We start from the raw sequence: 26,304 nt of genomic DNA, 5'->3' as shown, positions 1-26,304 counted from the left end.
CGTATTCCGACCACAGCTCAGACTTTCCTGAATAGCTTGTCAACTTCTTCACTGTGGTTGTCCTCTGCGATTTGGTATGTATAGTTTAAGATTGTAAACATACTTTTCGAGCTGGCCAAGAAGTTACTTCTTTGGGCAGCCTTATGAAACTGCATTGAATTGAATGTGTAGCGTAAGCATGACTGCAAAGAAAGCAGGGTGCGGGTAATGCCACGGTTATGCAGTCCTTTGGAATTCATTTCTGTTGTTTTGTGATTAGGTTCGGCTATCGCACACATTATTCCTCTGCAATGAGATTCTCTAAATCTGCAGGAAAACTACGCATGCTGTCCCTCTCTTGTCGTAGCGATTGCCTCGCCCTGTACTCGTTACAGCTGAAATCATCGCACACTTGTTATGAGGCGCTAGCCTGCAGTGATGCTGCTGTTGTATACATGCTCTTTCTCAGTGCTCCCATGGTCAAGTGGGTGATGCGACTCCAAGTCCAGTGGGCCCTCCCATGATGAAGTAAGTTGGTGATGCGACCGGCATTGAATAACGTCAATATAATTTGGTGGCTATGGATGGTACCTGCTCCAGGAGGCTATAGAAAATCAATCTTTATTACTAAGCCTGCCACAAAAACGTAGAGTGGTGACTTTTTTAGAAAAACTGAAGATAATGTCGACTTTTGGTGACTTTTCACTTGTCGTTTGGTGAATTCGACAGGAAAGTCAGTAACAAGCTTGCTTCCGGTGCAAAAAAAAACTTGGAAGTGGGGCGGGCAGCAAAGGGAACGACGCCAGACAACTGATGCCACCTCGAGGCCTCTTCCGCAGTGTTGAGGTGGAATGGAAGAGGAGGAGCTAAAATTAAGGGGTACATATGGACAGGAAGTGCATGGGTGGGAACGTGAAGAATAGAAAGCTTACCAATGAGGTTATAGGCCAGGAAAGAGAGAGAGGGGGTGCGTGTCAAAACTAGACCAGACGTACAAAAAGAAAGCCATGAGAAGAAAGGCCGAGCGGCAACATATTAAGCAAAGCGAAATAAAATAAAACAAAGTAAATGAGTGATCGAATGTGCAGCGCCACCGACATCATCGGGATAGCGCCACGAAGGAAGAAGAGGAATGGTGCGGTGCGGCAGCAAGGCTGATGCGCGAGGGGCGCAGAAAACAAAAGTCTGTGTGTTTTTCACTCTGGTGATAGAAAGACATGTCGAGTGGCTCTTTTCATGCGTGCTCCACAATTGGTGACCGCGGAGCTTTGCTTCAACTAGAAATTTGTGCCTGATCAAACAAAAACACGTGGAGCCATGTCAACCACCGGCAACGAACGTCCGCAAGCCTCAACCAACTCGATGGACGCCGAGACCGATTCAACCGCTACGGTTATTTCGAACACTATCGAACTGCCACAATTCTGGGAATGGAATCCCTCGGCGTGGTTCATCCAAGAAGAGGCCAGTTTCGAACTCTCTTGCATTACGTCCCAGACTAACAAGTACTTCATTGTGGTCGACGTGCTTCCAGCGGCTGTCAACGACAAGGTTTCCGACCTCTGCATTCGTCCGTGCATGCGCTACCACAGTCGCCTTAAAACTAAATTAAGGCCGCTATACTGGGCCAAATGGCTGGTGGCAACAACATTCTTTTGCTTTAGAAAAGGTGCATGACATTGAGAGAAAACAAAAAAGGTCGCAAAAGTTTGCATTTGGTAGCTTCAACGCTTACAGAGAAGATGTTCCATTTTCTGATGAAAAGTAGTGCTTGGAGAAAATGCCATTTAAAGTTCGAGTTGCTGCAGAGCAAACATGGGATCAGGCATGTTTGGGGCTGCTTTTAAATGCTTTCCACTGCACACAAAGACTTGCCACTTTGCGGATGCACTTGCCAGTTATGCTGGAATATTGTGCCATGAAAATTGGAAGAATCGCGCATATTGAATCATGTTTGCCCTCCATCTCCCCGTAAATTTTATATGAAGGGAGGTGATTTATAGGTTAAATGGAAGGCTGTTTTTCATTAGTCTATACACCTGCAACGTAGCAATCTCCCGGAAGAGTGGATACACTCAAATGTTATACCACTGCCTAAACCGAAGAAACCTCCGATGACTGCAAGTAACCTTCGGCCAATTTCGTTGACTTCAGTAATCGGAAAGGTGATGGAGCGAATGGTAAACAAGCGCCTCACGTGGATGCTAGAAAATGGGGAGCATTATCACTAGACACAAACTGGCTTTAGACCCCACCCGTCTACTCAAGACACACTCTGGCGCATATACGAGGACGTGCTAAAGAACCCTTCACCTTATTGGCCGAGCACTATCGTAGGTATTGACATAAAGGCTTTCAATTCAGTGCCCCATGATACTATACTATGAGAGCTGTCAGAACTGCCTGTTGGTAGAAGGCTGTATAATTATGTCCGGAGTTTTCTCCAGGACAGGAACTTTTTTTATAAAAATAGGCTCTTTCACCAGTCAATCATACTCCAACAAAATCGGAGTTCCGCAAGGAGCCGTTATCTCTCCAACACTATTTAACATAACAATGCGCCCACTTGCCTTTCTTCTAAGGGAAGTCCAGTCCATCTCGGCGGGAATCTATGCCGACAACTTACGATTTGGTGTAACGCGCGAAACATCTCTACGCAACAGCAGCAACTGCAGAAGGCAATTGATGTTATCACCACTTTTCTTCACAGTCAAGGTCTCCAGGTTTCACCGGAAAAGACATTTTATAGTCGTTCTGAAACCAAACCACAGCAAGCAGCAATTATTTCGAGATAAAATCCAACTACCTGTACGCAACACAAGCATACAGCGCAAAGAGCACATTAAGGTACTATAGTATTATATATCAACAAAACGCCAAGCCCACTCATTGGGTAGAAAAAGCGCTGTGCACTACGAAACAGACAACAAGAGTGCTGCGAAAGTCGACAAATTGCACCTGGGGTCTATCCGAAGGTCAAATTAAACGGCTCGCACAAACGCATGTCCGCTCAAGGCTCCTGTATGGACTACCCTTCCTGCCAATAGCAGCAACTCATCTTGAAAAACCTGAATGCATGAACAAAACATGCATTTGCATTGCCACTGGGCTACAGAAATACACCAAAGTCGAAGACCTGTACGGAACAGGTCTACTTCTTCCATTACGTGCATATGTAGAGCCTGCACTGCAAGCTCAAAATGAGCGCCTCAAGCTAACCAGCCCTGGAAGAGCCATTAGAAACGAGCAAGGTCTAAGCAGCCAAGACCTGCCTCAAATTCTACAGACCATTCCGCTATGGGAAGACAATCGGCCGCTTCCAAAACATATGAGCCAAGCCTCGGACCATCAGCGAAGGGCATACTACGCTCTGCAGCGTATTGAATACCTTAGAAGTACACCTAACGAAGAAGATATAATCCACATGGATGCCTGATGCACTCTAGAAGGCTCCAACACAGGAGCATTTTTCAACCAGAGAACAGGGGAAGCATCCTCCTTCTTTATTACTCAATCCTGCTTATTGCCTGAAGCAGCTGAGGGGTATGCTATTTCGGAAGTTCTAGCCCATTACAATCAAACAGGATCATCGCCAAATGCTATTCACATCTTCATGGATTCGCAGCAAGTGCTTGAAACACTCCGACCTAGAAGAAAGCTACCAGCGTACGCCAGGCACATCCTGCACTATGCCGCCCAACTTCAAAAACGATCAGTCCGGGTACGAGTTCATTGGATTCCTGGACACACAAACATACCGGGACGTGAGCTAGTTTATCAACGAGCCTTGCAGCATCACAGCAAGGAACGACTCGGGGATGCGAGCTCGAAGCATGCCGCAACGATGACCCAAGATGAGACCCATGAAGGCAACTACCGAGTGAAAGTTCAATGCCGGCGGCAATTAGGAGCCAAATTAGAAAAAAGCTACAAAACACGATGCCCCACCCCTAAGATCCACCCGCTTCTACGAGGTCACACTCAGAAGATTGCAAACACAAAGTTTCACGACAATCCCGGTCATTCACAAAATACTGTGACTACTGCCACGAGCCATCACCGACAGAGCATATCCTCTGGGAATGCCCCGTTCACGAATCAAGCCAAGCTGCTTTTATGAAAACAGCGCATTGTACCCTGCCTCAGCTACAGCAAGACATGAAAGGTACTACCAACTGGATACTTGAAGACCCACTCATCAGAGCCAGGCTGAACCTGTGGTGTGCTGCCTTGCGCACGATTGCCATTCCCTGCCCAACAGTAACAGGCTGACCAGTCTGAGGTCACCCAGAGTTTTTCTTTTTTTTTTCCATGGTGCTGAAGCCAACAAGCGAGAGCACGTTGTAAATAGTCCAATAGAGTTTTCAATCAATCAATCAAGCAATCATACAGGGGACGCACAGCCCACGCCTTAAGGAGCTTCGCCCCTAATATGGGCCATCCAGTGAGCACGTAAGACGGCTGAGAGACAAGGTCTCCCCATCAGTCCTGGCGCGGCCCACGCCTCAATCCGCTGGTTCGAATGAAGTTTGCTGACTCACTCACGCAGAGACGCGTCTTTTCTGCGCCGAGCACACTCGAACGCTGACACGTCACGCGCGCATCAAGTAAAGAGCCAGTAATTAGAGAAAGCACGTAGCCGAAAAATCGGTAATTAAATAAACAGAAAAATTAATGCCGTCGCGCAAAACTGCGATTTGATTACGTGCGCACTTTTTAAGAAACAAGCGAATTAGAACGACACCGCCTCGCCTCAGCGACAACGGCAAAATTTTCAGCGGCGAACTCTTCTTGGGCGTAATAAGATTTTGCGGTGGTGCGGTCAGAGAACACCTGTACCACTTTGACACAGAACACCTATATACTGACATTGATTGGGCGCCCGGCTTGCTGCAACGGCACAATTAGACGCGCATCTCTCGCTCCCCATCTTTCCTTACCTCCGTTCGCCTAGATCTTTCTTTTTTTCCGACCAATCCAGGAAGTTTAGTAGTTCCATGGAAGAAGTTAGTCACAGCTGGCGGTGCACAAAGTATATATAACTCTTACGAAAACACGAGACTATTTCGGAAGCACTAGGTTTGGCTAAGTTGGAAGTTAAAGAGCAAGCGAGCGCTGACACGCTCGCTGGATTTCGTGCCGAACGGTTGTGCCCTCGCGATCTCCAATGTCACCGTAGCTCTGACCGACTGGGCTCGCCCTACGTCATCTTCCGACGCCGATCTCCAACGACAGCGTAGCTCTAACCTACTGGACTTGCGCCACGCCATCTCCTGACGCCGACAAGAGCTCTCGCAAGTGGTGCTTCGTCCTCGGACTCCTGTGACCCTGTTTCCATGTTTCCTATCTCTTCTATCCCCTCTGTATGTCCTCGCTCGCTGGCTTACTCATCTCTCTTTCTCTTGGCTACAGTGTAACTTGACCACGCGCTGCCACGGTTAAGTTCATCTGAGCACGATCGTACCTGAGATCCTTGCACATAAACAGGCGTTTTTGCACGCCTTCTGCTCCACCAGAATGCGGCTACCGTGGCAACATCGAGCTCCGGAGCACAACACCTAGAGCGTTGAACTTTTTCTAGCTGCGGGGTTGCATTCGTGTTTGTAATATTCTTTCTTTATTTATGACACGTCTCTGTTTCCTTTGAAAAAAACAAACAAACAAAATGTTCAGTTTATTCGACAGTGTGAACTCTGATGACCACTACCGCCTTAACCAGTGCTCGTTAGCGTTTTACATGTGGGCGCTGCTTTTCGGGCGTTCTCACAATCGAGCCTTCGACTCATACTTGCCACACCCAGCAGCATCACCGCAGCGCCTAGGCTCGACTGACACGGCGAAACACACACGAAAGCCGTATCTCTCCACCATGTCTTCTGCACAGCCTCCGGCATTGGCTCTGTGACTAAGTTAACAATGCGAGCCAACGACGACGGTACGGTAACCGGCCGTGTTTTAAAACATGTTAAAAGACCCTACAGACAGGCAGACAGCAGATGCTTGTGCTTTAGCAGTGGTCAAATATACGCATGTAACACACATACGTAACGCAGTCCGCAGAGAGCAGGAAGAACACGCGTAGAATAGGGAGCTTGAGAATAGCACACTGCAAGCCCTTGCTGTGCGGTCGCTACTACTGCGCATGCGTTTAACGCGAGCCGCCGTTCGTGGTCCGTCCGCATAAAATCCGAAACACGACCTGCTATATAAACTATATATAAAAGGTCGTGACCCGAAATAGCGTGCGCCACACAAAACGCTGGTGTCGAGGTTAAGGGGAAACGCTATTCACGCACGCACACCACGACTTGCTGTACTCCTGACCTGCCCAGCTGGCGGCGGTCTATGGATCTACCTGCGCCGGCTCGGATTCCAAACTTCGCCGCCTAGGGGACGCTCGACTTACCCCAGCTGAGGAAATTGAGAAGGAAAGAATCTATGGAGCACTCGGGGTAGTAACTTCTCTACCGTTTGAGGCCAGAACGAAAGTATTGCGAACCAAGACATATCGGGCCAAATACGACGGGGTAGACACGGTATGCAGTGCGTGTGGAGAGGAAGAAGAAACTGCCGAACACTTGATAATGCTCTGTAAAGGGCTTCACCCTATAGGTAAGGATGATGGCGCAGAGTTTTTCAAAGAACTGGGGTTTAGGGACAGTGAGGGCGGCGATGGCGTAGTGGTTAGAGCATCTGCCTCGCATTCAAAAGGTCCGTGGCTCAAATCCCGGTGCCGCGCACTTCCCAACCAGATAAAAAAAAACCCGCGTAGTGATGAAACTGCATTAAGAGGCCTGGGTTGCGGCCTCACCGGTAACCACCGCCGGAAACGAACTCCCTCACCAGAGAAGGATTGGCCACCCTGGTGCAGTATCTGGCCACTACCTCCCACATGCATACATCAAATAACTCACGGCCCTCAGTCCCCAGCAGCTGCGAAGCAACTGACCACGGCGGCGGTCAGATCTGCAATGCAGCAGAGGGTGTTAAGAATCTCTGGATCCGGACAGGCCGCCATTGGAACCTGAACTTGGCAACGTTTAACGCTAGAACCTTATCTAGTGAGAGAAGTCTAGCTGTACTATTCGAGGAGCTAGAGGGTGTTAAATGGGATATAATAGGGCTCGGTGAGGTAAGGAGGACAGATGAGGCCTATACGGTGCTACAGAATGGGCACGTCCTTTGCTATCGGGGCTTAAATTGAATAAAAGATACAAGATGAAGGTGGTACAGGCTTACGCGCCTACATCCAGCCATAATGATGCTTCAGTTGAAAGCTCCTATGAAGACGTAGAATCCGCAATGAGTAAGGTAAAAACACAGTATACTATAGTGATGGGCGACTTTAATGCAAAGGTAGGGAAGAAGCAGGCTGGAGACCAGGCAGTAGGAGATTATGGCATCGGTGCTAGAAACGCCAGAAGAGAACTACTAGTAGAATTTGAAGAACGCAGTAATTTACGGATTTTGAATACCTTCTACCGAAAACAAGGAAACCGCAAGTGGACATGGAGGAGCCCTAATGGGGAAAATAAGAATGAAATAGACTTTATAATGAGTGCACACCCAGGAATCGTGCAGGATGTGGAAGTGGTTGGCAAGGTACGATGCAGTGACCATAGAATGGTATGGTCTCGAATTCTCTTAGACTTGAAGAAGGAACGACAGAAACTGATACGCAAGAAGCCAATCAATGAGCTAGCACTGAGAGGGAAAGTACAGGAATTCAGAGTGTCACTTCAGAACAGGTACTCGGCTCTTAGTGAGGAAACCAACCTTAGCGTAGATACAATGAATGATAATCTGACGAGTATGATTACGGAGTGTACAGTGGAAGTTGGAGGGAGGGTAGTTAGACAGGACACTGGCAAGCTTTCCCAGGAAACGAAGAATCTAATTAAGAAGCGTCAAATCATGAAAGTCTCAAGTACAACAGACAAAATAGAACTGACAGAACTTTCAAAGTTGATTAATAGGCGTAAGGTATGCAATGTAAGAAGGTATAACATGGAGAGAATCGGACACGCTCTGAAAAACGGAGGAAGCATCAAAGCAGTGAAGAGGAAACCTGGAATAGGCAAAAATCGGATGTATGCACTAAGGGACAAACAAGGCAAAATAACTACCAATATGGATAGGATAGTTAAAATAGCGGAGTAGTTTTACAGAGGTCTGTACAGTAGCCGAGACAACCACGACCCTAATATAAGAACTAGCAGTAACCCAGATGACACCCCACCAGTAATAATAGAAGTCAGAAAAGCTTTGGAGAGCATGCAAAGAGGCAAAGCTGCTGGTGAGGATCAGGTAACATCAGATCTGCTGAAAGATGGAGGACAGATTGTGTTAGAAAAACTAGCCACCCTGTTTTATGAGGTGTCTCCTGACGGAAAGTGTACCAGAGTCTTGGAAGAACGCTAACATCATCTTCATACATAAGAAAGGAGATGACAGGGACTTGAAGAATTACAGGCCGATCAGCTTGCTCTCTGTATTATACAAGCTATTTACAAAGGTAATTACTAACAGAGTAAAGAAAACATTAGAATTCAATCAACCAAAGGAACAAGCAGGATTTTGAACAGGCTACTCAACAATTGACCACATTCATACTGTCAATCAGGTAATAGAGGGATGCTCAGAATATAACCAACCACTATACATAGCCTTCATAGATTACGAGAAGGCGTTTGATTCAGTAGAAATATCAGCGGTCATGCAGACACTGAGGAATCGGGGCGTAGATGAAGTATATATAAACATTTTGGAAGACATCTACAGGTGATTAACTGATACCATAGTGCTTTATAAAGAAAGCAACAGAATACCAATCAAGAATGGTGCAAGGCAGGGGGAAACAATCTCCCCAATGCTATTTACCGCGTGCTTACAGGAGGTTTTCAGAAGCCTAGAAGGGGAAAAGTTAGGGATAAGTGTTAATGGAGAGTACCTTAGTAGGCTGCGCTTCACCGATGACATTGCATTGCTAAGTAACTCGGAGGGGGGGGGGGACGAATTGCAACTCATGATTGCGGAGTTAGACAAGGAGAGCAGAAAGGTGGATCTTAAAATTAATCTGCAGAAAACGAAAGTAATGTACAACAACCCCGGAAAAGAGCAGCGCTTTGAGATATGTAATAGTGCACTTCAAGTTGTAAAAGACTATGTCTACTTAGGGCAGGTAATAACCGCAGAGCCGAACCACGAGATTGAAGTACCTAGAAGGATAAGAATGGGGGGGAGCACATTCGGCAAGCACTCTCAAATTATGACAGGTAGATTGCCACTATCCCTCAAGAGGAAGGTGTATAACAGCTGTATCTTGCCGGTACTTAGCTACGGAGCAGAAACCTGGAAACTTACAAAGAGGGTACAGCTTAAATTGAGGACGACGCAGCGAGCAATGGAAAGAAAAATGGTAGGTGTAACCTTAAGAGACAAGAAGAGAGCAGAGTGGATTAGGCGACAAACGGGGGTTAAGGATATCATAGTTGAAATAAAGAAGAAATGGACATGGGCCGGGCATGTAGCGCGTAGACAGGATCACCGCTGGTCATTAAGGCTAACAAACTGGATTCCCAGAGAAGGGAAGCGGGTTAGGGGGAGACGGAAGGTTAGGTGGGCAGATGAGATTAAGAAGTTTGCGGGTATAAATTGGCAGTAGCAAGCACAGGACCGGGTTAACTGGCGGAACATGGGAGAGGCCTTTGTCCTGCAGTGGAAGTAGTCAGACTCTGATGATGATGATGATGATGAGGGCAAAATAGACTTTAAGCAGGTAGAATTACTAGAAGGAGGTTATCTGATTGGTTGCTAAAGTCAAGGCACGAAAGAAAATTAAACCCTTCAATGCAAAGTACGAATTCTCAATTTCACTATTTAAGGGGAAGAAAATAAAATTTAGTTTTTGTTTCATTAAGTATTACGGCTTGGTGGCGCTAGCCACTGTTCGATCTAAAGGGTACAGCCGTATCCATGAGCGCCGGTGAATGCATGGGTTGCCGCCGGTTAGAGAAGAGTTTCATCACGCATTGATTAAATGTGGCGGCTATCTTGAATCATTTTATTTCATGTGACTTTGAGAATCTTCTTTTGCATTTTAGTTGACATTTCAGTGCATTTTTTTTTCAAATGGAATCGCAAATCAGGTACAAACACATGTATCAGCGTGCAAAACAAGAAAGAATGACGACGTAGACAGGTTGTAAAAAGCACTGGCCACCAAATGTTTATTTAACACATGATACCAGTTATATGTGTATACAATGGTAGACTTGTTGCCGTTGGATTACTCAGCCTCAGCTGGCTTGTATTTACTGTCTGGGCAAGAAAGGGCAAGGACTATGACACTTGCCAGTGTCCGCGGCATTTGGCGTGCATAGAAAACAAACCAATACAGATAATTTTGCGCATAAATACCTTCGTTTCAAATGGCAAATGTACATCGAAGGTACATGAATAATCAATGAAAGACACTATGCAACTGTTTTGAAACGAAACATCACTTAAAATCACTTATTCAACGCTAATTCTTCGCACAATGGGCGTGTTTCAAAACGTAGTTGCATAACCACATGTACTGACATGGTTTTCATAAGTGCACTCATCTCATCTTTCCTTTTTTTTTTGTTAATAAACAGTTGTAAGTATAGCGTGTTGTCATTTACTTTCTTGAGGTTGCCGGTTTATTAATTTTTTTGCACTAATATGCGTTTCAGTCTGTCATGCACCACCAACCAGCCCAGCAACTCACTCTTTTAGAGACACGTAGTCCTTTACAACACAGAAATCACCTTGATCCATTTTTCATGGACCTCGGTCACTGGAAACTCATGAAAGTCGCATCAGGAGTCTTCCCTTCCCTTGATTCACGGAAAGGCACGCAGCACACCACTATCGTGATGGTTAATTTGCACCAAGAAACCTCGCTTCGCTGGTGTACAAACTGCACCGACCTGCACGCTTCTGTCGCAGCTCAGCACGAGAAGACGGTAGCGAAAGATTGTCATTATACTTTTAAGTTTATTCCAAAAGAGTTTTTATTCATTTTAATCGTCCAGAGTGTATGCACGCGTAAACATTGCTGCTTTTCTCCCAGCGTCCCGCGAGCAGACGAAAAAAAAAAAAAAAAAAGCGCGGTGACCCATGTTTTGGCGTCAGCAACCGGTGCGGATGAGGTAAGTTGCAGCGCCAGAGGGCGCATAGCGGCAGGCACCAATACCAGAAAGGGCGCGCTGGCGCTTCGCTCGCTGGGCAGGTCAGTAAAATACAGAAGGTCGTGACGTACACTCACACACGCAACAAAGAAAAAGTGTCATACCGGTGTCACACGGGCACTTTTAATCGCGATCAGTGTCGATCCGGATCAGCACGATCCAGATTAGATGCTGCTACACGGTCACCTTTAATCGCGATCAGGCGTGATCGGGATCACGACTATCGCGATCTACCTGACAGATCGCGATTTCGCTGTCGTCTGCATCCGCTAGCTGAGCGTGTTGAAAACACTGTAAACAAGAAAATCGAGCACAGTTCGATAAAAAATGCTTTAAAACAGCTATATGTATATAAAAAACATTACCTAAACTTTTTAAAATGAAGCAATATCTAAAGTATTGCATATTTTAGGATTCGCGTCGACCGCATGTAGTTACGGGAGGAGCAGACGACAAAAAGTCGACCGTTGTCTTCAGCGCTTAGTTCAACTCACTCTCTTCGTCAGAGCTGTTGGAGCACCTAGAAGCAAACTGATTATGAGTGTCGGAGGCCTTTTGACTACGTCCCAATGTATGCGCACTTAGTGGTCGAATGAAGGTATTTACAGTAATTGACCGCTAGCAGGAGCGACAGACTTGAGGCACCATCGCGCGTACAACGAGATTGACGCTTCGCTGCGACTACACACACGGCTAGCGGCGGCCACCATAAATAGAAGCGAAGGTTAAGGATCTCACACAGCAATACAGGTAAGTGGTAGGAAAATTTTATCGGGTGATGGATTTATAAAATTACTATTGTAGTAGCATGCAAAGTTTTTGACGTTCGAGCGGTTCTTGCACGAATAACTTTGCTGACGAAGGGCTCCATAGATATACCGTACGTCGAGTTTTGTCAGCGGCATGTTTTACCGCACGCAAATGCCACCTAGGGCATTTCGTCTGACCCTAGCTCGAACCAGATTAGCTTGAGCCGTGTAGCAGCGGTCGTAAAGTTGATCGCGATCAAGAGAACTGATCTGGATCGCCCTGATCGCGATTAAAAGTGCATGCCAGTGTGACAACGGTATTAACATACTCAGGACCTTAATAAAGTTCTTTGTCCGTCTGCTAGCATACTGGCGTGCACACACGTATACTGAAAACGACTGAGCAACGCTCCATCACTCCACGAAAAGAACTCATTTCAGAATGTAGCCAATAAATAATATCGGGCCGTGGTGCGGAGCTCCGGAAATTTCGGCCGTCTGGTATTCTTTAACCTGCACTGAAATCGCAAAAGACGCGAGCATGCGGACCTCGGACATCGCTTCAGAATGTAACGATGCCTTCTCGAGTGAGTAACATTAATTTAGCGGCATAAGCAAGTTGGTAACGCGCAGTTCGTTGGTATAACAGCACACACGCGAAACAATAGGTGAGTGAGACGCAGGACAGAGTGGTAAAAAAATCGGTAAAGATAGTGCTGCGAATCGGTGAAGGTTTCAGCACACCGTCTCGTGCCTTCTTGTTTTCTTGTTACGTTTCTGCAGTTATACCTACGATTTCTTCGAAGACAACCGAGCGTACGCTCATCTACCCTTATGTACTGTTTTCAATGAGCCCACAAAGCCGCAAATTTCAAACGAAACACACCAAACTCTCGTCTGTTAAGTTTCGTCTGTTCGTCATCGTCCGTTACGGTTCGAATTTCACGGTTCCCTTGCCGGTCTACATGATTTGTGTGTACATGTGCTATTTCATAGTCATCGATTCAACGCTGCAGTATCAACCCAGGCAATTGGGCGAACATCCAGATAGTTACGATAAAAAACTGCTATCCATCAAACTATAAGCGCAGCGAGAATTTGAAATCTAGTCAGGGACGAAGGAGGGGGGAAATCTAGTCAGGGACGAAGGAGGGGGCGAACGGGCGAATCATCGGGATAACTGTTCCCAGAAGCAGATAAGAATTCCCTAGATAAAACGGTTTTTGCGTAAAACGGAAGGCAAGTGACGCAATCGCCCTAGGGACAACGACCGTTTCGCCTGCCGTCTGTAGATGCCATGATTTCAGTTGCCCGGGATCAAGCAGGCGGTGTGGACGTGTGTTACACAGCTCCCCGTTATTTATTTGCCGGACCCTAATCACCGTAAGTAACATGTTAGATGTTGTAAGCGCGAACCGCGCAGTGTCATATTGTGGAGGTGCGCTCGCTGGTGTGTTCGAGGGAAGTTCTGTAAGAGGTTTGGTCGGGGCATCGAGAAGCGGTGTTTCCCGCCTTTTTTGATAGCCGTGCGGGTCGCGAGTAGTGCCTCAGCGTCATCGTTCCCAGCTTGACGACTGTGGGAGAACAACTGCGTTGTGCTGCGACACAAGACCAGGGTGACTTAACTGTGTTTGTGTGCGTGTTTCGCCATTTTCTGTCGTTCGTCCTCCTGTCATCTGTGTGCGCCCGGTCGTTCTTCTGTTCAGATTATAACGCCGCCATCTTCCCACCGGTGAGTTACGCTTCGCGCCTCGTATTCTAATCGTATGCAACAGTTTGTAGAGCGTGTTCTACGTGGTTCGAAACGCGCAGTCATGTAATTTTTCTCGGTGATTTCTCGTCGACGATTCCTTACTGCTTGCGCAACTTTCACGGCAAATCTTCGCTGGAAAAGGAGGGGGGGGGGGGGAAGGGGACCCACGCAAGTGGGACGAAGTGCCGCCGTGTTTTCCCGCCTTTATTTCCCGCCTAGTCGCGCACTGTTTTCGAGCCCCCCCCCCCCCCCCCCCTTTTTTTTTGGCCAGCTATTCCCTGGCATTTATTTGCATATTTATATTTATGCCTCGTCTTCGGAGGAGCTTTGCTGTGAGGAAATGAGATTGACTTATCGATGCCGATCATTCCACACAGTGCGCCCGCTTTTTGAATAGCCTGGCGGCGTTTATCGTGTATTGACGAAGGGCTCTTATCTTTTCAAAGCCGCTTAGAAAATGTTCAGTTAATGACGTCGTTTTCTTGCTTTTCTATTTTTCACTTGGATTCGCAAATTACAGTTCCTTAAAAATTTAAGAAGTTGAGTTAGGTTGCCACAGCCAGTGGTTATCTGTGAGGCAGCTTAGGATAGGCGGGCTGCTTCAATTTTTCAGCATCATCTGCAGATGACTACGAGTGCGAAAACAGGACTTGGTTTATTGGGCATGCCGGAGCGTGTCCGATACACCTGTGTATACTAAGGGTTTGTACTTCGATGTGCGACAGCACAAGCGTGAGGTAAAAAGGCAGAAGTGTTAACCTGCATGTTTACTTCTGTCGCTAGCGAAACGCGCAGTCTTATAGCCCGCGAAAGGGGGAAGGAGGGGTCGCCCGCGCCAACATAACAATGCTGTCCCCGTTCCTTGCCGCCTTTTTTTTTTTGCGTGCTTTTTCGCGCCCATTTTTCCCGCCAAATCGCCGCGCAGTGTTCCCGCGCCATCTTTTTCATGCAGTGCTTTCTTGGCATTCATTTCAATATTTGTACTCATTTAGGACAATCTCACTCGATTAAGTCAGATTTTTGCGGCGCCACCGGATGTTTATTGCGAGGAAGTTAACACGCCTTCTTTTTGTCGGCCCAATGGCCTTTTTCAGGAGACTAACCTGTGCATGCGAATTGACGGTGACGTCACGTGCGCCATGTCGTGGGGGCCGCTGGGTGGCGCCATTTTGAAATTATCACTAGAGCAACTGTGTACACAGTTACTCTAACTATAGTGAGAAATGCCAAGCCCCGGAAATCTTTTAATAACAACTTCGAAGGCCACTGACCCTCAATTTGGATTTCGCTGATCTACTGGAGGTGCTGCTAAGACCTGAAAAAGGCCCATTGTGCGTTTGCGTTTTAGTGCAGCCAAGCACCTGTCGTCGTGTAGTGCATGCTGATGGATGACCCTATGTACTCAAAAGTGCTGAGTAAATTTTTCCTGGAGTATGTGGCATTCCTTTTTTTTCTTTTCTACTGAGATCCTCCAGACAGTTCGCTTTGTTAAAATGTTTGTGAGATATTAGATTTATACTTATTTGTTATAGGTAATGATTGTCTGCACCATACGCTAAGACAGGTGGGCTGCGTTGTTTTTGCAGTTAACTACGAAACCATAGGAGGGGCATAAACAGGTCTCGGTATTAGAGAGGAGGGTCTGATACACTATAATTTACGTGTGTACTATGTAGCTGCACTTCAATGTTTGAGTGCAAGGGTGTTAAATTGGGGGTGGCAGCAGCGTAAATACTGCATTCACCCCCGTTCCCTACACTGGCAATCGACATATTAGCAGTCAGAGTTACCAGCTAAATTTTGTCTTAGCGTGTAGTAATACTACTGAAAGAAGCCTTACGTAGAACTATGTATGAAGTATTGTTCACAATCGTGACATATCTTGAAGCAATGCTCAGTTATTAATCTCACCATCGACAGAGGTCGTCGTAGTTGACTTATGTATGATTGAATTGTTGCAGCATGTTTTTTACATCTTTAACATGTTTTTTTTTCTTTTACTGTGCTTTCTGTGGTATTTTTTGTTTTTTTTTGCTATTGTGTGTCATCATGACATGACACTGTGAATCATCTGTCTGTGCCTGTCACCGTTAATCATGTGTCTGTATGCCTATCTATCTGTCTGTTGGTGTGTCTGTCTCTCTGTCTGTATGTCTGTCTGTCATCTCTATGATCCCAAATACCGCTGGATACACCCATGATCCCAATTTAATTATTCCATTTTGCTGTGATGTCTAGAGGAAGCACAAGGACAGCCAGTGGTACTTAACGGCAGTTGAGAACTCTGGTTGCTTCGGTGGTAGCCTCCGTTACACTTTGCCTTTAAGGGAGGTTATGTTCTGATGTAGTGGACTAAAACGGGACTAAACTATGAACTGAAGTGTAAAAAAAAAAAAATTATCTGAAATTTGGTGCAGCTGCGCACAAATGAGAAAGCAGCTGTGCTGGTTGCTCTTCCTCCTCCATTTCATTATTACGCTGACATCACTCTTGTATTTTCCCTCACTTCCCTATTGCATACCTTTACTATACTATAGTACACATTGCTATGCTGTGGGAATCGCTTGGAGGACTTCAAGCTGAATGGTTGTGCTGCCCGCGATCTCGGACGCCAACGCAGCTCTCGCTGACTGCTTCGCCCTCTGGGATCTCCTGACGCCTTGCAGCTCTCCTCAGACTTTTTAAACCGGCTTCCATTATTCCTATCTCCTTCTTTTTCTGTCGATTGCCTTGTCCTATTTTTTTGTTTGTATTTTCCGGCTCCCATATTTCCTATCTCCTTCTTTTTCTGTCGCTTGTCTTGTCCTATTTCTTTATCTATATCTTTCTAATATTATTTTTATCCCCCTCCACTACAAGGCACTGAGCCGTGTCGCCCAAAAGACAAGAGGACAGAAATTAGGTGTCCTTCTTTCAAGAATAATCTGATTTACACTCTCTTCAGTCTCTCTTTTTTTATGCCATGCTATTTATATAAAAGTATATAAATATATTTTACAATTTATATTTCCGACTGCATTTAGTTGATGAGAGGATCGTCATTTACATGTATCTGTAATTCATTTTTTAAACCTTGTATTCTCTTAGTTTTGCACTGTTGTTGCTAACCAAATACTTGTGTTTGCATTTCATAGGAGGTCCCATTTTATTGTACACACGGGACCTCCTTCTGTATATTCTTTTTTGTACATCTTACTATGAAATAATAAAACTTGATTTGATTTCATTTAACCCACTCCTTACCCTTGCGACCTCTTTTCCTCTATTTTCTAAACCTTTTGACAGGAGGGGAAAAAACGACGCCATGTTAGTCTGCACGCGAGAGCACAAAGACTTAAATCGAAGACTCTGCAGAGCATTATGTGGGGGGGGGGGGGGGCGGGTCTTGCCAATTAGTGCCGCTTAGAAAGCACTTTGGCGGCGCCAAGAGAGCAGTTTATCAAAAGGTCTATACTATCCAAAGCTATACATTGCTTTATTCTCCATGACATTTATCGCCCCTCTCTTTCACATAACTAATCTCTTTCCCACCTCCTTGTTATATATTACTATGCTAGGCTGCACTATACTAGGAGCCACTCGGCACATATATTCACTTTCTGTGGCTTCGCCCTCCAATACAGCAACATATAGTACAGGCACTAAGTTCGTGCCAACATTTTTGCTCAGTCGGAACTTGCGCCTTCATGTTATACAGGCTATTCACGGTAATGAAGACCATCTAGGACTCACGACGTTGCCTCCCAAAAACAGTTCACTTCCCACATCATGAAACTCCAAGACCAAAGGCAGGACTGCATCCCTCCGCCACAAAGGTAAGCAATGCTGCACGAAACATGGCAGAAGCATTCTTGGGATATTTAATGCATCGCATTTCTTGCGTACTATAGGCACTTTGATTGCTGCGTAATAAAGTATCTATCTAGCCGCCTACGTCTGGGCACTCTCGGTATCGCACTCTTAACAGGCTAAAACCAGCATGGTAGGGTAAAATGTTTCGATGAATATAACTCGCTGGTCATGACATGAATAATGTCGCAATCTCATCACATACGTTGCCAAACCCGTTCTGCCAAACAAGTGGCACATACACGCGGGCGGGTATGTGTCACATTTTATGTCTATCTATTCATGATAAAGATTTGAGGAGGTAACCTCTGCATGCAGCGCGATCTGTCGTCGGTCACAGTGGTGCCCTCCCTTAACTGAATGGGCAATAGGCGAAAAAAATAATCTCACCAAAAAACTAGTTATCGAAAACGAGTCCCGGTTCTATGCAGCAGAGACTTATATGAACATTCTGGCAAAGTTACACTTACACTCCCCCCCCCCCCCCCCCCAAATTTTTCTGGATTTGCGGCCCTGCTTCCTTGCAGCAAGGGGGCAAATTGGGCCAGTTGAATTATGTGTACATGTTAGAAAACTTGGTTGAAGGCCACCAAATTAGACATGGACAGAAGAGGCTGACAGCCTGTCTTTGTAAGTGGTGTCGTAGTCGGCCGCTTCAGTCGGTATCTTTTTGGTGAGCTTCAGCGAAACTTTCAAACATGCTCCCATGTCCTTAGATTTAAGCACAGCTCTCTCGACAGTCACTGGACATTTCTCCGAGGCCTTTTCCCATAAAGGTACGTCAAACCACTAAGGAGAGTGTTTTCTCTGAAGCTTTCGGCGAGTATTACCCCTTTTGTTGTGATTTGAACCTGTTAGCAGGATGAAGCACGCGTAACTAGCTTTGTTTATCGCACAACTGGAACATGTTGAGATAATGTTCAGAAGTGCGTCTACTGGGGCTGGTTGCTGTGGCAGACAGAGTAATGATGTGCTGTGGAGCTACGTCACCAACAAAAGCCCAGGGGTCCGTTTCCGCTCGAGTTTACTCAGCTGCGTGACAAGCACATCAGAACACTGCACGCGTGGTTTGGTGCTAAGAGAAAAAGAAAGCTGCATGTCACAGCTTGACTGGCCCCTTACCCAGAAAAAAAAAAAGCTAAATTACAAAATTACGAAGAGAATTCGTATTTCAAAATTTTATTCCTATTTCTTAAGGTATTTAATTTGACATGCATCTCTGCAGCACATCATTACCCCCAGAATGCTTGCTGCATCAGATGCCCATTACTACAGTAAAGAACTTTCAGCAATATTCAAATATTGCAGAATGTATGAAGAGAGCGGCCATAAGTGCAAAATCAATCGAACAGAAAGCGCCTTAGCTTACACGTGCTCTTAGTAACAAACAATCCAATAGGCTGCTCGCTTGATGTTTCCACATCTGAGCACAATGACTGAATATTGGCACACAAGGGAATAAATCCTGAAGATTGCCCATCTATGTGTACAATATGTTCAATAATGGTGCTTAGACGCTCGAAACACCAAATCTGCAGACGTCGTTCAGCAGTAAGGTCCACATTAAAAAGCCAATCGTATGTGTGTTTGATAAGCAAACTATGCCGGTATTCAAAAACCCAATCATGTAGTCATCTTTCACCCAGTTACCGTTTTCGTGTCCTTACAACAGATGTAGATTGTACAGGAGTTTTAAAAAACTTAAGCTAAGGTTCTTTTATAAATGCTCGCCTAAAAGATAGATTTTGTGCTTGCTGACTGTCATCTTCATTGTCGACATAGTAGTAGTAGCAGTTGTCAATGTCGTACCAGTAGTAGTACAGTAGTAATAGTTGTAGTAGTCGTACTAGTAGTGTAGTAGTAGTAGTAGTCGTAATAGTAGTAGTAGGTATCCGTAGGAGGGTGGTGAATAAGAAATTGAACAGAACGAAATGAGCATATTAAATGATGATGATGCACGTGATCTCGTACTGCCAATCAAATACAGTCGCTCGCTAACACCTTCGCTGTCTGATGGCCCTTACGATGTGAACCTGGATGAATTATTTTTTGTTTCACATTTATGTTCTGCCGCAGCATGACAGCACCTGTCCTGTCTTGATCTCATTCTCTGTATTCGTTCTAGCGCTTCCACTTTACATCAATAAAAACCCAAACAAGCTTGCCAGCCTATTTATTATTCTGTATTTTTTTTCATCTGTGTGTCATAGACGTTGCTAGGGTGCTACAATGAACAATGACGTGCTAAAATGTCTTGATTCTTAAAGCTGTACTCACTAGACAGACGTGATCGCGAACAGATCAGTAACCTGACATGTGACGTAATTCGGATCCCTCCGCAGCCAGCATTCACACGACAGGAAAGAAATCACGCTACAAGCAAGGACTTCGGCATTGATGCCTCAGAATCCTAACAGCGATCTGGGCTTGCTTCGTTTCCGTGGACCGAAGCGGGCATAGCTGATGTATGGTAGCGTAGTAAGCAATCCTCGGGCTGGAATCGCGATATGGTTCGTCCTGTGGATAGAGCTTTAGCGAGCTTGTCGCCGCCTGAATGGAATGAACGAGGCCTTCCCTGCGTGTAAGACATGCATGCAAGACACGCATGTAAGACATGCGTGTAAGTCAGGGTTGTATGCAGAAATTTTTTTCGGGGGAGGAGGGGCACCTCTTTTATTTAATGTGAGAGCCGGGCAGGCAAATGGTCATTTTGCGCTATGTATGTATGGCAAAAATATGCTTTTAAGGGGAGGGAACGGGCCTGGAGTGCCACCACCCAGCTACGCCACTGGTGAGTGTTGAGACACTGCCGGCCTGGAATGACCTGATGCATTGACGAAGGTGACAGAGAGAGTTAAAGCGTCGATAATGCAACCTTGTTTGCTTTTCCGGCCAGGGTTGGCACTGGTGGCTACTTTTTGCCAACTGGCGAATTTTTGGCTTTGGTTTCGACTGCGTTCTGTATTCTGTACTCAGTATCTTCGAAAAGAATTGGAAACATCGTTTATATTTTTTGTTCGTAGTTTTAGACCCTCCAGTAGAAGGCACATTTAAAGTGCAACTCAGTATATCTGTCCTGCTTCTCAACTTGCCTATATTCTTGAGCAAGTGGAGTAGTGGTGCGTTTGCCAGTAACTTCCCAGCAAAATTTTGCTCAACAAACAGCTTCGCGTGCTGTGAAGGGGTGGTACATGTTTTTTAGTGCTTCAAGAGCTGTAAGCTTCTTTAAAATTTCACTTCTCAGGTGGCTAGCTGATGGTCAGGCCACGTGTTCTGACCACAGCTCCAACAGTCCTGAATAGCTTGTCGACTTCTTTAGGTATAAAAGACAAGTCTACAAATCCAGTTAATCAAGGACAACCTAGATTTTCACAAGCTCGTCAAAATTTGTTGCACGCGAGAACGAAGAAAAGAGAAAATAGAAGAGATACAGAAAACGACCCAAGGAAGTCACGGAAACACTGGCAACCGCCCGGACTTCCCTGAAGAGGTGGACTTCGTCCAAAATGACAACACATGCAAGAAATGTGGATACGCGTTTCACAAGAATCAGTTGTGCCGCACAGTAGGCAAGAAGTGCGAGAAACGCAACTATGTCGCTAATGTCTGTTGGTCAAAGAAGCCCAGCAAGAGGAGCGTGACACAGATAAAGACCCGAAACGTTGACAGCCTCGAATGTGAAGAAAATTACTTTTTTCATGCTGTCTCGCAAACCCACATGCAAACGAGTGGAGTTCGGAAGGCCAACATCAAAATTGAGGGCAAACCAGTGCTCTGCAACTTAGACACCAGAGCGAACTGTTCAGTTATTTCACTCAAGCAACTGTAAACAGTTACAAGCACGCAACCGTAAGCAAACAACACGTTGATAAATTCATTTTTTGGGCAGAAGAAAAAACCAATGGGAAGAGTGACCCTACAAGGTACTATAAGCAAACACGGATCTGCTCAAGCACATTTTTCCTTGTGCAAGAACATGTGCCAACAACTTTCAGCGGTAAACTGTCTCAGAAGCTAGGACTCGTCCAACTTTTGGCCACATTCACAACTACAGAGAACCAACTTTATGAAGTGGCAAAACCATTTGCTGACACATTCAAGGGACTTGGCGAGCTACGTGGTGTGGCTTACCACATAAACCTGCACAAGGGGTTTCAAGGCATAGTCAAGCCTGCCCACAGCATTGCACTAGCTCTCCGTGAAAAGGTCAAGGCCGAACTAGACAGAATGTAAGCAAATGTAGTTTTGCACCTGTCACCGAACCGACTTAATGGGCAAGCCAAATGTTAGAAAGACAACATAAGGATTTGCTTGGATCCTGTCGACCTTAACATGGTACTTAAGCGAGAGCACTACCACATTCTGGCACTTGAGGACGTCGTGACTAACATAGAGTAACGCTATCTAGGGTTCAGGCTGACCGACCAAAGACTCTCGATTAACCCGAAAAGAGCAGAAGCGATTCTCGCAGTTCGAGTCCCAGAGAACGCTACGCAACTCAAGACATTCCTCGGAATGGCAAACTTTGTTGCCAGATTTATCCTGAACCTGTCGAAGATAAGTGCTCCACTGCGTGACTTACTGAAGAAAGACAACGCATGGGTATGGACAGAGGCGCAGCAACAAAGCTTTAGGAGCCTGCGAAAAGCCTTGTCTCAAGCACCGGTCCTGGCATACTATGACAAGACACAGCCCATTGTGCTACAAGTAGATGCCAGCCAACATGGAGTAGGAGCAGTCATTCTGCAGAACGGACACCCCTTAGCTTACTCTTGTTTCTCACTAACAGAAACACAAGAGAAGTAAGCATAAATTGAAAAGAAGATGTTAGCCATTGTACATCGATGCACCAGATTTCACGACTATGCATAGCCAAGCATCTCCGTGGAAAGTGACCACCGCCCACTCGAGGCGATCTTCAAGAAACCGCTCCACCAGTGTCCATTACGTCTTCAAAGGATGCGACTGACACTCCAGAAGTATTCGCTTCAGATAATGTACAAAACAGGAACCGAGATGTTTATAGCAGATGCCTTGTCTCGGTTTCCATCAAAAAGAAAAAGTGCCGGAAAAAGAACACTTCCAAGTAAATATCATGCAAAGTTGTCAGTCTCCACCAAAAAACTGCAGCAGAACAAGCGTGAGACAAGTCACGACGACGACCTATGTACCCTGAAGAAATATGCGAGTACTACACAGGCAGAGGACAAAAGGCCAGTTCGTGAACTAATTCGAGCTTACTGGCCGTACTGTGACGAGATCCATGTCGATGTTATTTCTTCTAATCCAACTGACTGATTATTACCTGCTGCATGAGGAACCATGTCCTAGACCTCCTGCATGCAGCTCATGGAAGAGCAGAAAAGGTGAAACTATGTGCCTGAGATGTTATCTTTTGGCCTGGCATGTCAGCAGACATTCAAGAGAAAGCAGATCATTGTGCACTCTGCAGGAAACATAAGTCCAGGAACCAACGAGTGCCGATGATGAGTGACAAAGCACCCGAACTACCCTGGCAAACAGTTGGCAACGATTTCTTCTGACGCGAAGGAGAGGAATATGGGGTCACTGTCGACTTCTACTCGTTTTATTTCTAGATTCGACTCTTAAAGCACACGACTGTTGAAGCCGTCATCATGTTTTGCTAAGTAGTATTCACCAGTTACGGTCTTCCTCGTAAGCTTATCAACGACTATGAACCACTGTTTAACATCCACAAATTTGCTGAGTACATGAGTCAGTGTGACATCGAGCACACCACATCGAGTCCGCACTATCCATGGGGAGACGAGCCGTCCAAGAGGCGAAGAAACTTCTTCATAAAACTGCTTACGAGACCGTAGGGTTTTACAATTCTTTACTAGAGTAGAGAAGCACTCCAAGAGACAATCTCCAAGAGACAATCAAAAGATGAACAACTACACAGCTGCCTGTCCAAACCAAGCTACTAGAGCCCAAGACAGTGCCTCTCAAGCAGGTGATGGCAAGACTTAGGGAGATCCGCTAGCAACAGAAGACGTACTACAACAAAGGCACAAGAGATCTAGCACATTTACATCCTGGATCCGAAGTCGCAGTGTTTAACAGCCGAATTTTTGAGTAGCATCCAGCAATTGTATTCTCCGAAGAACCAACACTGAGATCGTATGTCGTGGCCAAAGAAGATGGTGAAGAGTTGCGCCGCAACTGAGAGCATATCCGAGCCCACAGCTAACCAGCAAATTCATCGCCACAGCTCTTGAGACCACAACCCCAACCACTAAGTTGTTGTACTAGAAAATGCCAAAAGCCACGATACTTTGTTGCAAAGTGCTGAGTCAAGCCATCTTCTTTCAAGAAAGAAAGGGAGATGTGGCCTTTGGCATCGCTGCGTGCGTCATAGCGACGACATAGTCACCGACATAGTTAGCGCCATTTCCCCTCCTCAGACATATACTGATTCCATTAATGTTCTTTTGTTCTCAGCCATCGACGCATCCTGTTGTCTGTGGGATGGCTCTCATACAGCGTCCCACACTTGCAAGCTGTGAATACTACACGCATTCCAGTTTTTCGACAACGCTTGCTTACACTCAATCTGGGACTATGAAGACAATTTTGCTGGCTGTTCATGGCTGCCGACGTTCCTCCTGCCATTATCGGTGCTGATTTTTCTCCCCGACCATAGCCTCATAGTCGACGCGACAACTTACCTCTCTGTGAAAGGTATTGCTGCGCCAGAAACCAAAAATATAGCTCTCTCTTGTGCTAGGGTTTCCAATGAACCCTTCGCGGCTTTGCAATGAGAATTCCCGGATATCACCGCACCGCCGAATTTGATAAAGACCAGTGTGCGACGACAAACGTCACCACACCATAACCTCTAGACCTCCTGCCTTTTTCCAACCAATCCGACTTGCTCCAGACAAGCTCAAAGTTTAATGTGCAGAATTTGAACATATGCAGGAATTAGGAATCATTTGCCCATCCGCAAGTAACTGGGCAGCTCCACTCCATATCGTGCCCAAGAAATTGGGTGACTGGAGACTACTAATTTCTAAACAGTAACAGCATTTCGAATTGGTATTTGTTACCCAACATACAAGACTTTGCCACTGCTCTGCACGGCCCCACCATCTCTTCGAAGATATACTTTGTCCGCGCCTACCACAACTTTCCATGGCTGAGTCGAGACTGCCATTACACTTTTCGGACTCTCCAAGTTTCTATGAGTGCCATTTGGTCTCAGGAACGCCGCTCAGTCATTTTAACGTTTCACTGACACAATCACGTGTGGTCTTTCCTTCGTCTTTGCCTACGTTGACGACTTGTTGGTAGCCAGTAAATCTGCTGAAGAGCATTTACAACATCTTCATTCTTTCCTACACTGACTATCTGACCACAGCATCGACATCAACATTTCTAAAAGTGAGTTTGGTGCCTCTAACTTGGTCTTTCTGGGACATAACTAGGGCAACAGAGGCATCCGCTACTTTCCTAAAAAATCAACACAGTACGGAGCTTCCCGAGGCCCACAATGGTCACTAAGCTGCGACAACTAATTTTTTGAAGGACATAAAACTGAATCCGGTGCTTACCACAGCCTGGGAGCAGATGATCTTGTTGTTGAGAAACCTCGCCTGCACCCGTTAGCGCCTGCCTTCGATGTCCAGCACGCAGTGGAAGTTGTTCTGCGAAAGGGACAATCAGAACGAAGGTGTTACAACCTTTCTATCAGGGACGTCACACAGAGGGACCACATAAAGCAGAGAGAGGTGTCACGCGGGGCTTGTGCAGTGCTGGCCTTTTTTCATCAGAGTCCTGTGGACTCTGCTGGGTAGGTACAGGCGGGCAGTGAGTTGGCCGAATTGTTCCCCGGAATCACGTATCGCACAAAAAGCAATAATACATGATGAGACCCACCATTCTTGTACCATACAAGCGACAATGAAGTTTTAGGTCTAAACTGACTAACTTCCCTGTCCTTCCTCCTCCTTTAGTCAAGGTAACGAGGCCAGAGTTTACAATGGAAGGAGCTTCGGAATATACACCACCATTCCCTCCCAAATGATGCACCATGAGTTTATCCGGAGTAGTGATTTATTTTTTTTTCGGGAGAGTGGAGGGCAGAAAACCAGAACCCATGGGAACCACAGTGCAGAGGCTGATTCTACCCATCTATGTCCAGTTTGCACTGTATCCAGCTTTCTATGGACATGTGCCAACTGGTACAAATAGTTATATCACAATGAAGAAAGTAGGGAGAGGCCTGACTAAAAGGTTTAAAGGGAGAGTTGGATGCTAATGAAGGGAGGGGGGGTAAATTTCTGAAGTGATGACCACTTCACTACCCCAAGCCCCCACATCATAGCAGTGCCAGGGTTTGCGGGCAATGCACATGGAGGAGCTTGCCGACCAGAATGCTTAAAATAAACAACAGACATGCGGCTTCGGCACTTTTCTGACTTGGTGCTTGGGCACGTTAATCTATACATGCGATCAAATCGTCTGAGCCTCACAAACTCGTTACCCTTTCATCCCCTGTTGTAAATGTAAATTAGCGCATGTCAAAAGGCAAGGGGTAAATGACTACGATGCCATGAAATACGTAATTCAAAACGCTAACGAGAGGAGCTGAGTCACCCGCTTTTGTCAGTTGATCAGTGCCCACTATCGGGCCTAACTGAAGGCCGCACACAGTTGCAGCAAGAACAGATTGCATACGTATTGTTACGAAGGTGACGCCAACATGGTCCCGAAGGCACCACTGTTCCGAACT

The 26,304-nt window shown here is 45.9% G+C and overlaps 1 protein-coding gene and 1 long non-coding RNA gene across 7 annotated transcripts in view; one reads left to right on the top strand and one right to left on the bottom strand.

Moving 5' to 3' along the window:
- The window catches only part of LOC119172633 (uncharacterized), a 76,867-nt gene that overhangs the window by 22,221 nt on the left and 28,342 nt on the right, over positions 1 to 26,304 (bottom strand). For all 3 annotated transcript variants that reach the window (XM_075892678.1, XM_075892680.1, XM_075892679.1), the window contains one exon: positions 25,124 to 25,216. In XM_075892678.1, the coding sequence (XP_075748793.1) occupies positions 25,124 to 25,216 (93 nt within the window). The remainder of the gene's footprint in view (positions 1 to 25,123; positions 25,217 to 26,304) is intronic.
- LOC142814254 (uncharacterized) overlaps positions 1 to 26,304 on the top strand; it is a 46,289-nt gene that overhangs the window by 10,320 nt on the left and 9,665 nt on the right. The window contains exons 1-2 of one of the 4 annotated variants that reach the window (XR_012894890.1): positions 216 to 507; positions 17,395 to 17,512. This is a non-coding gene — a long non-coding RNA (uncharacterized LOC142814254). The other 3 variants (XR_012894887.1, XR_012894888.1, XR_012894889.1) reach the window with 3 other exon arrangements.

The sequence above is a fragment of the Rhipicephalus microplus genome, chromosome 4, assembly GCF_043290135.1.
Source record: "Rhipicephalus microplus isolate Deutch F79 chromosome 4, USDA_Rmic, whole genome shotgun sequence".
In the NCBI taxonomy this organism is placed as follows: domain Eukaryota; kingdom Metazoa; phylum Arthropoda; class Arachnida; order Ixodida; family Ixodidae; genus Rhipicephalus; species Rhipicephalus microplus.
The sequence above is the reverse complement of the archived record's forward strand: the minus strand, read 5'-3'. Positions and strand labels throughout refer to the sequence as shown.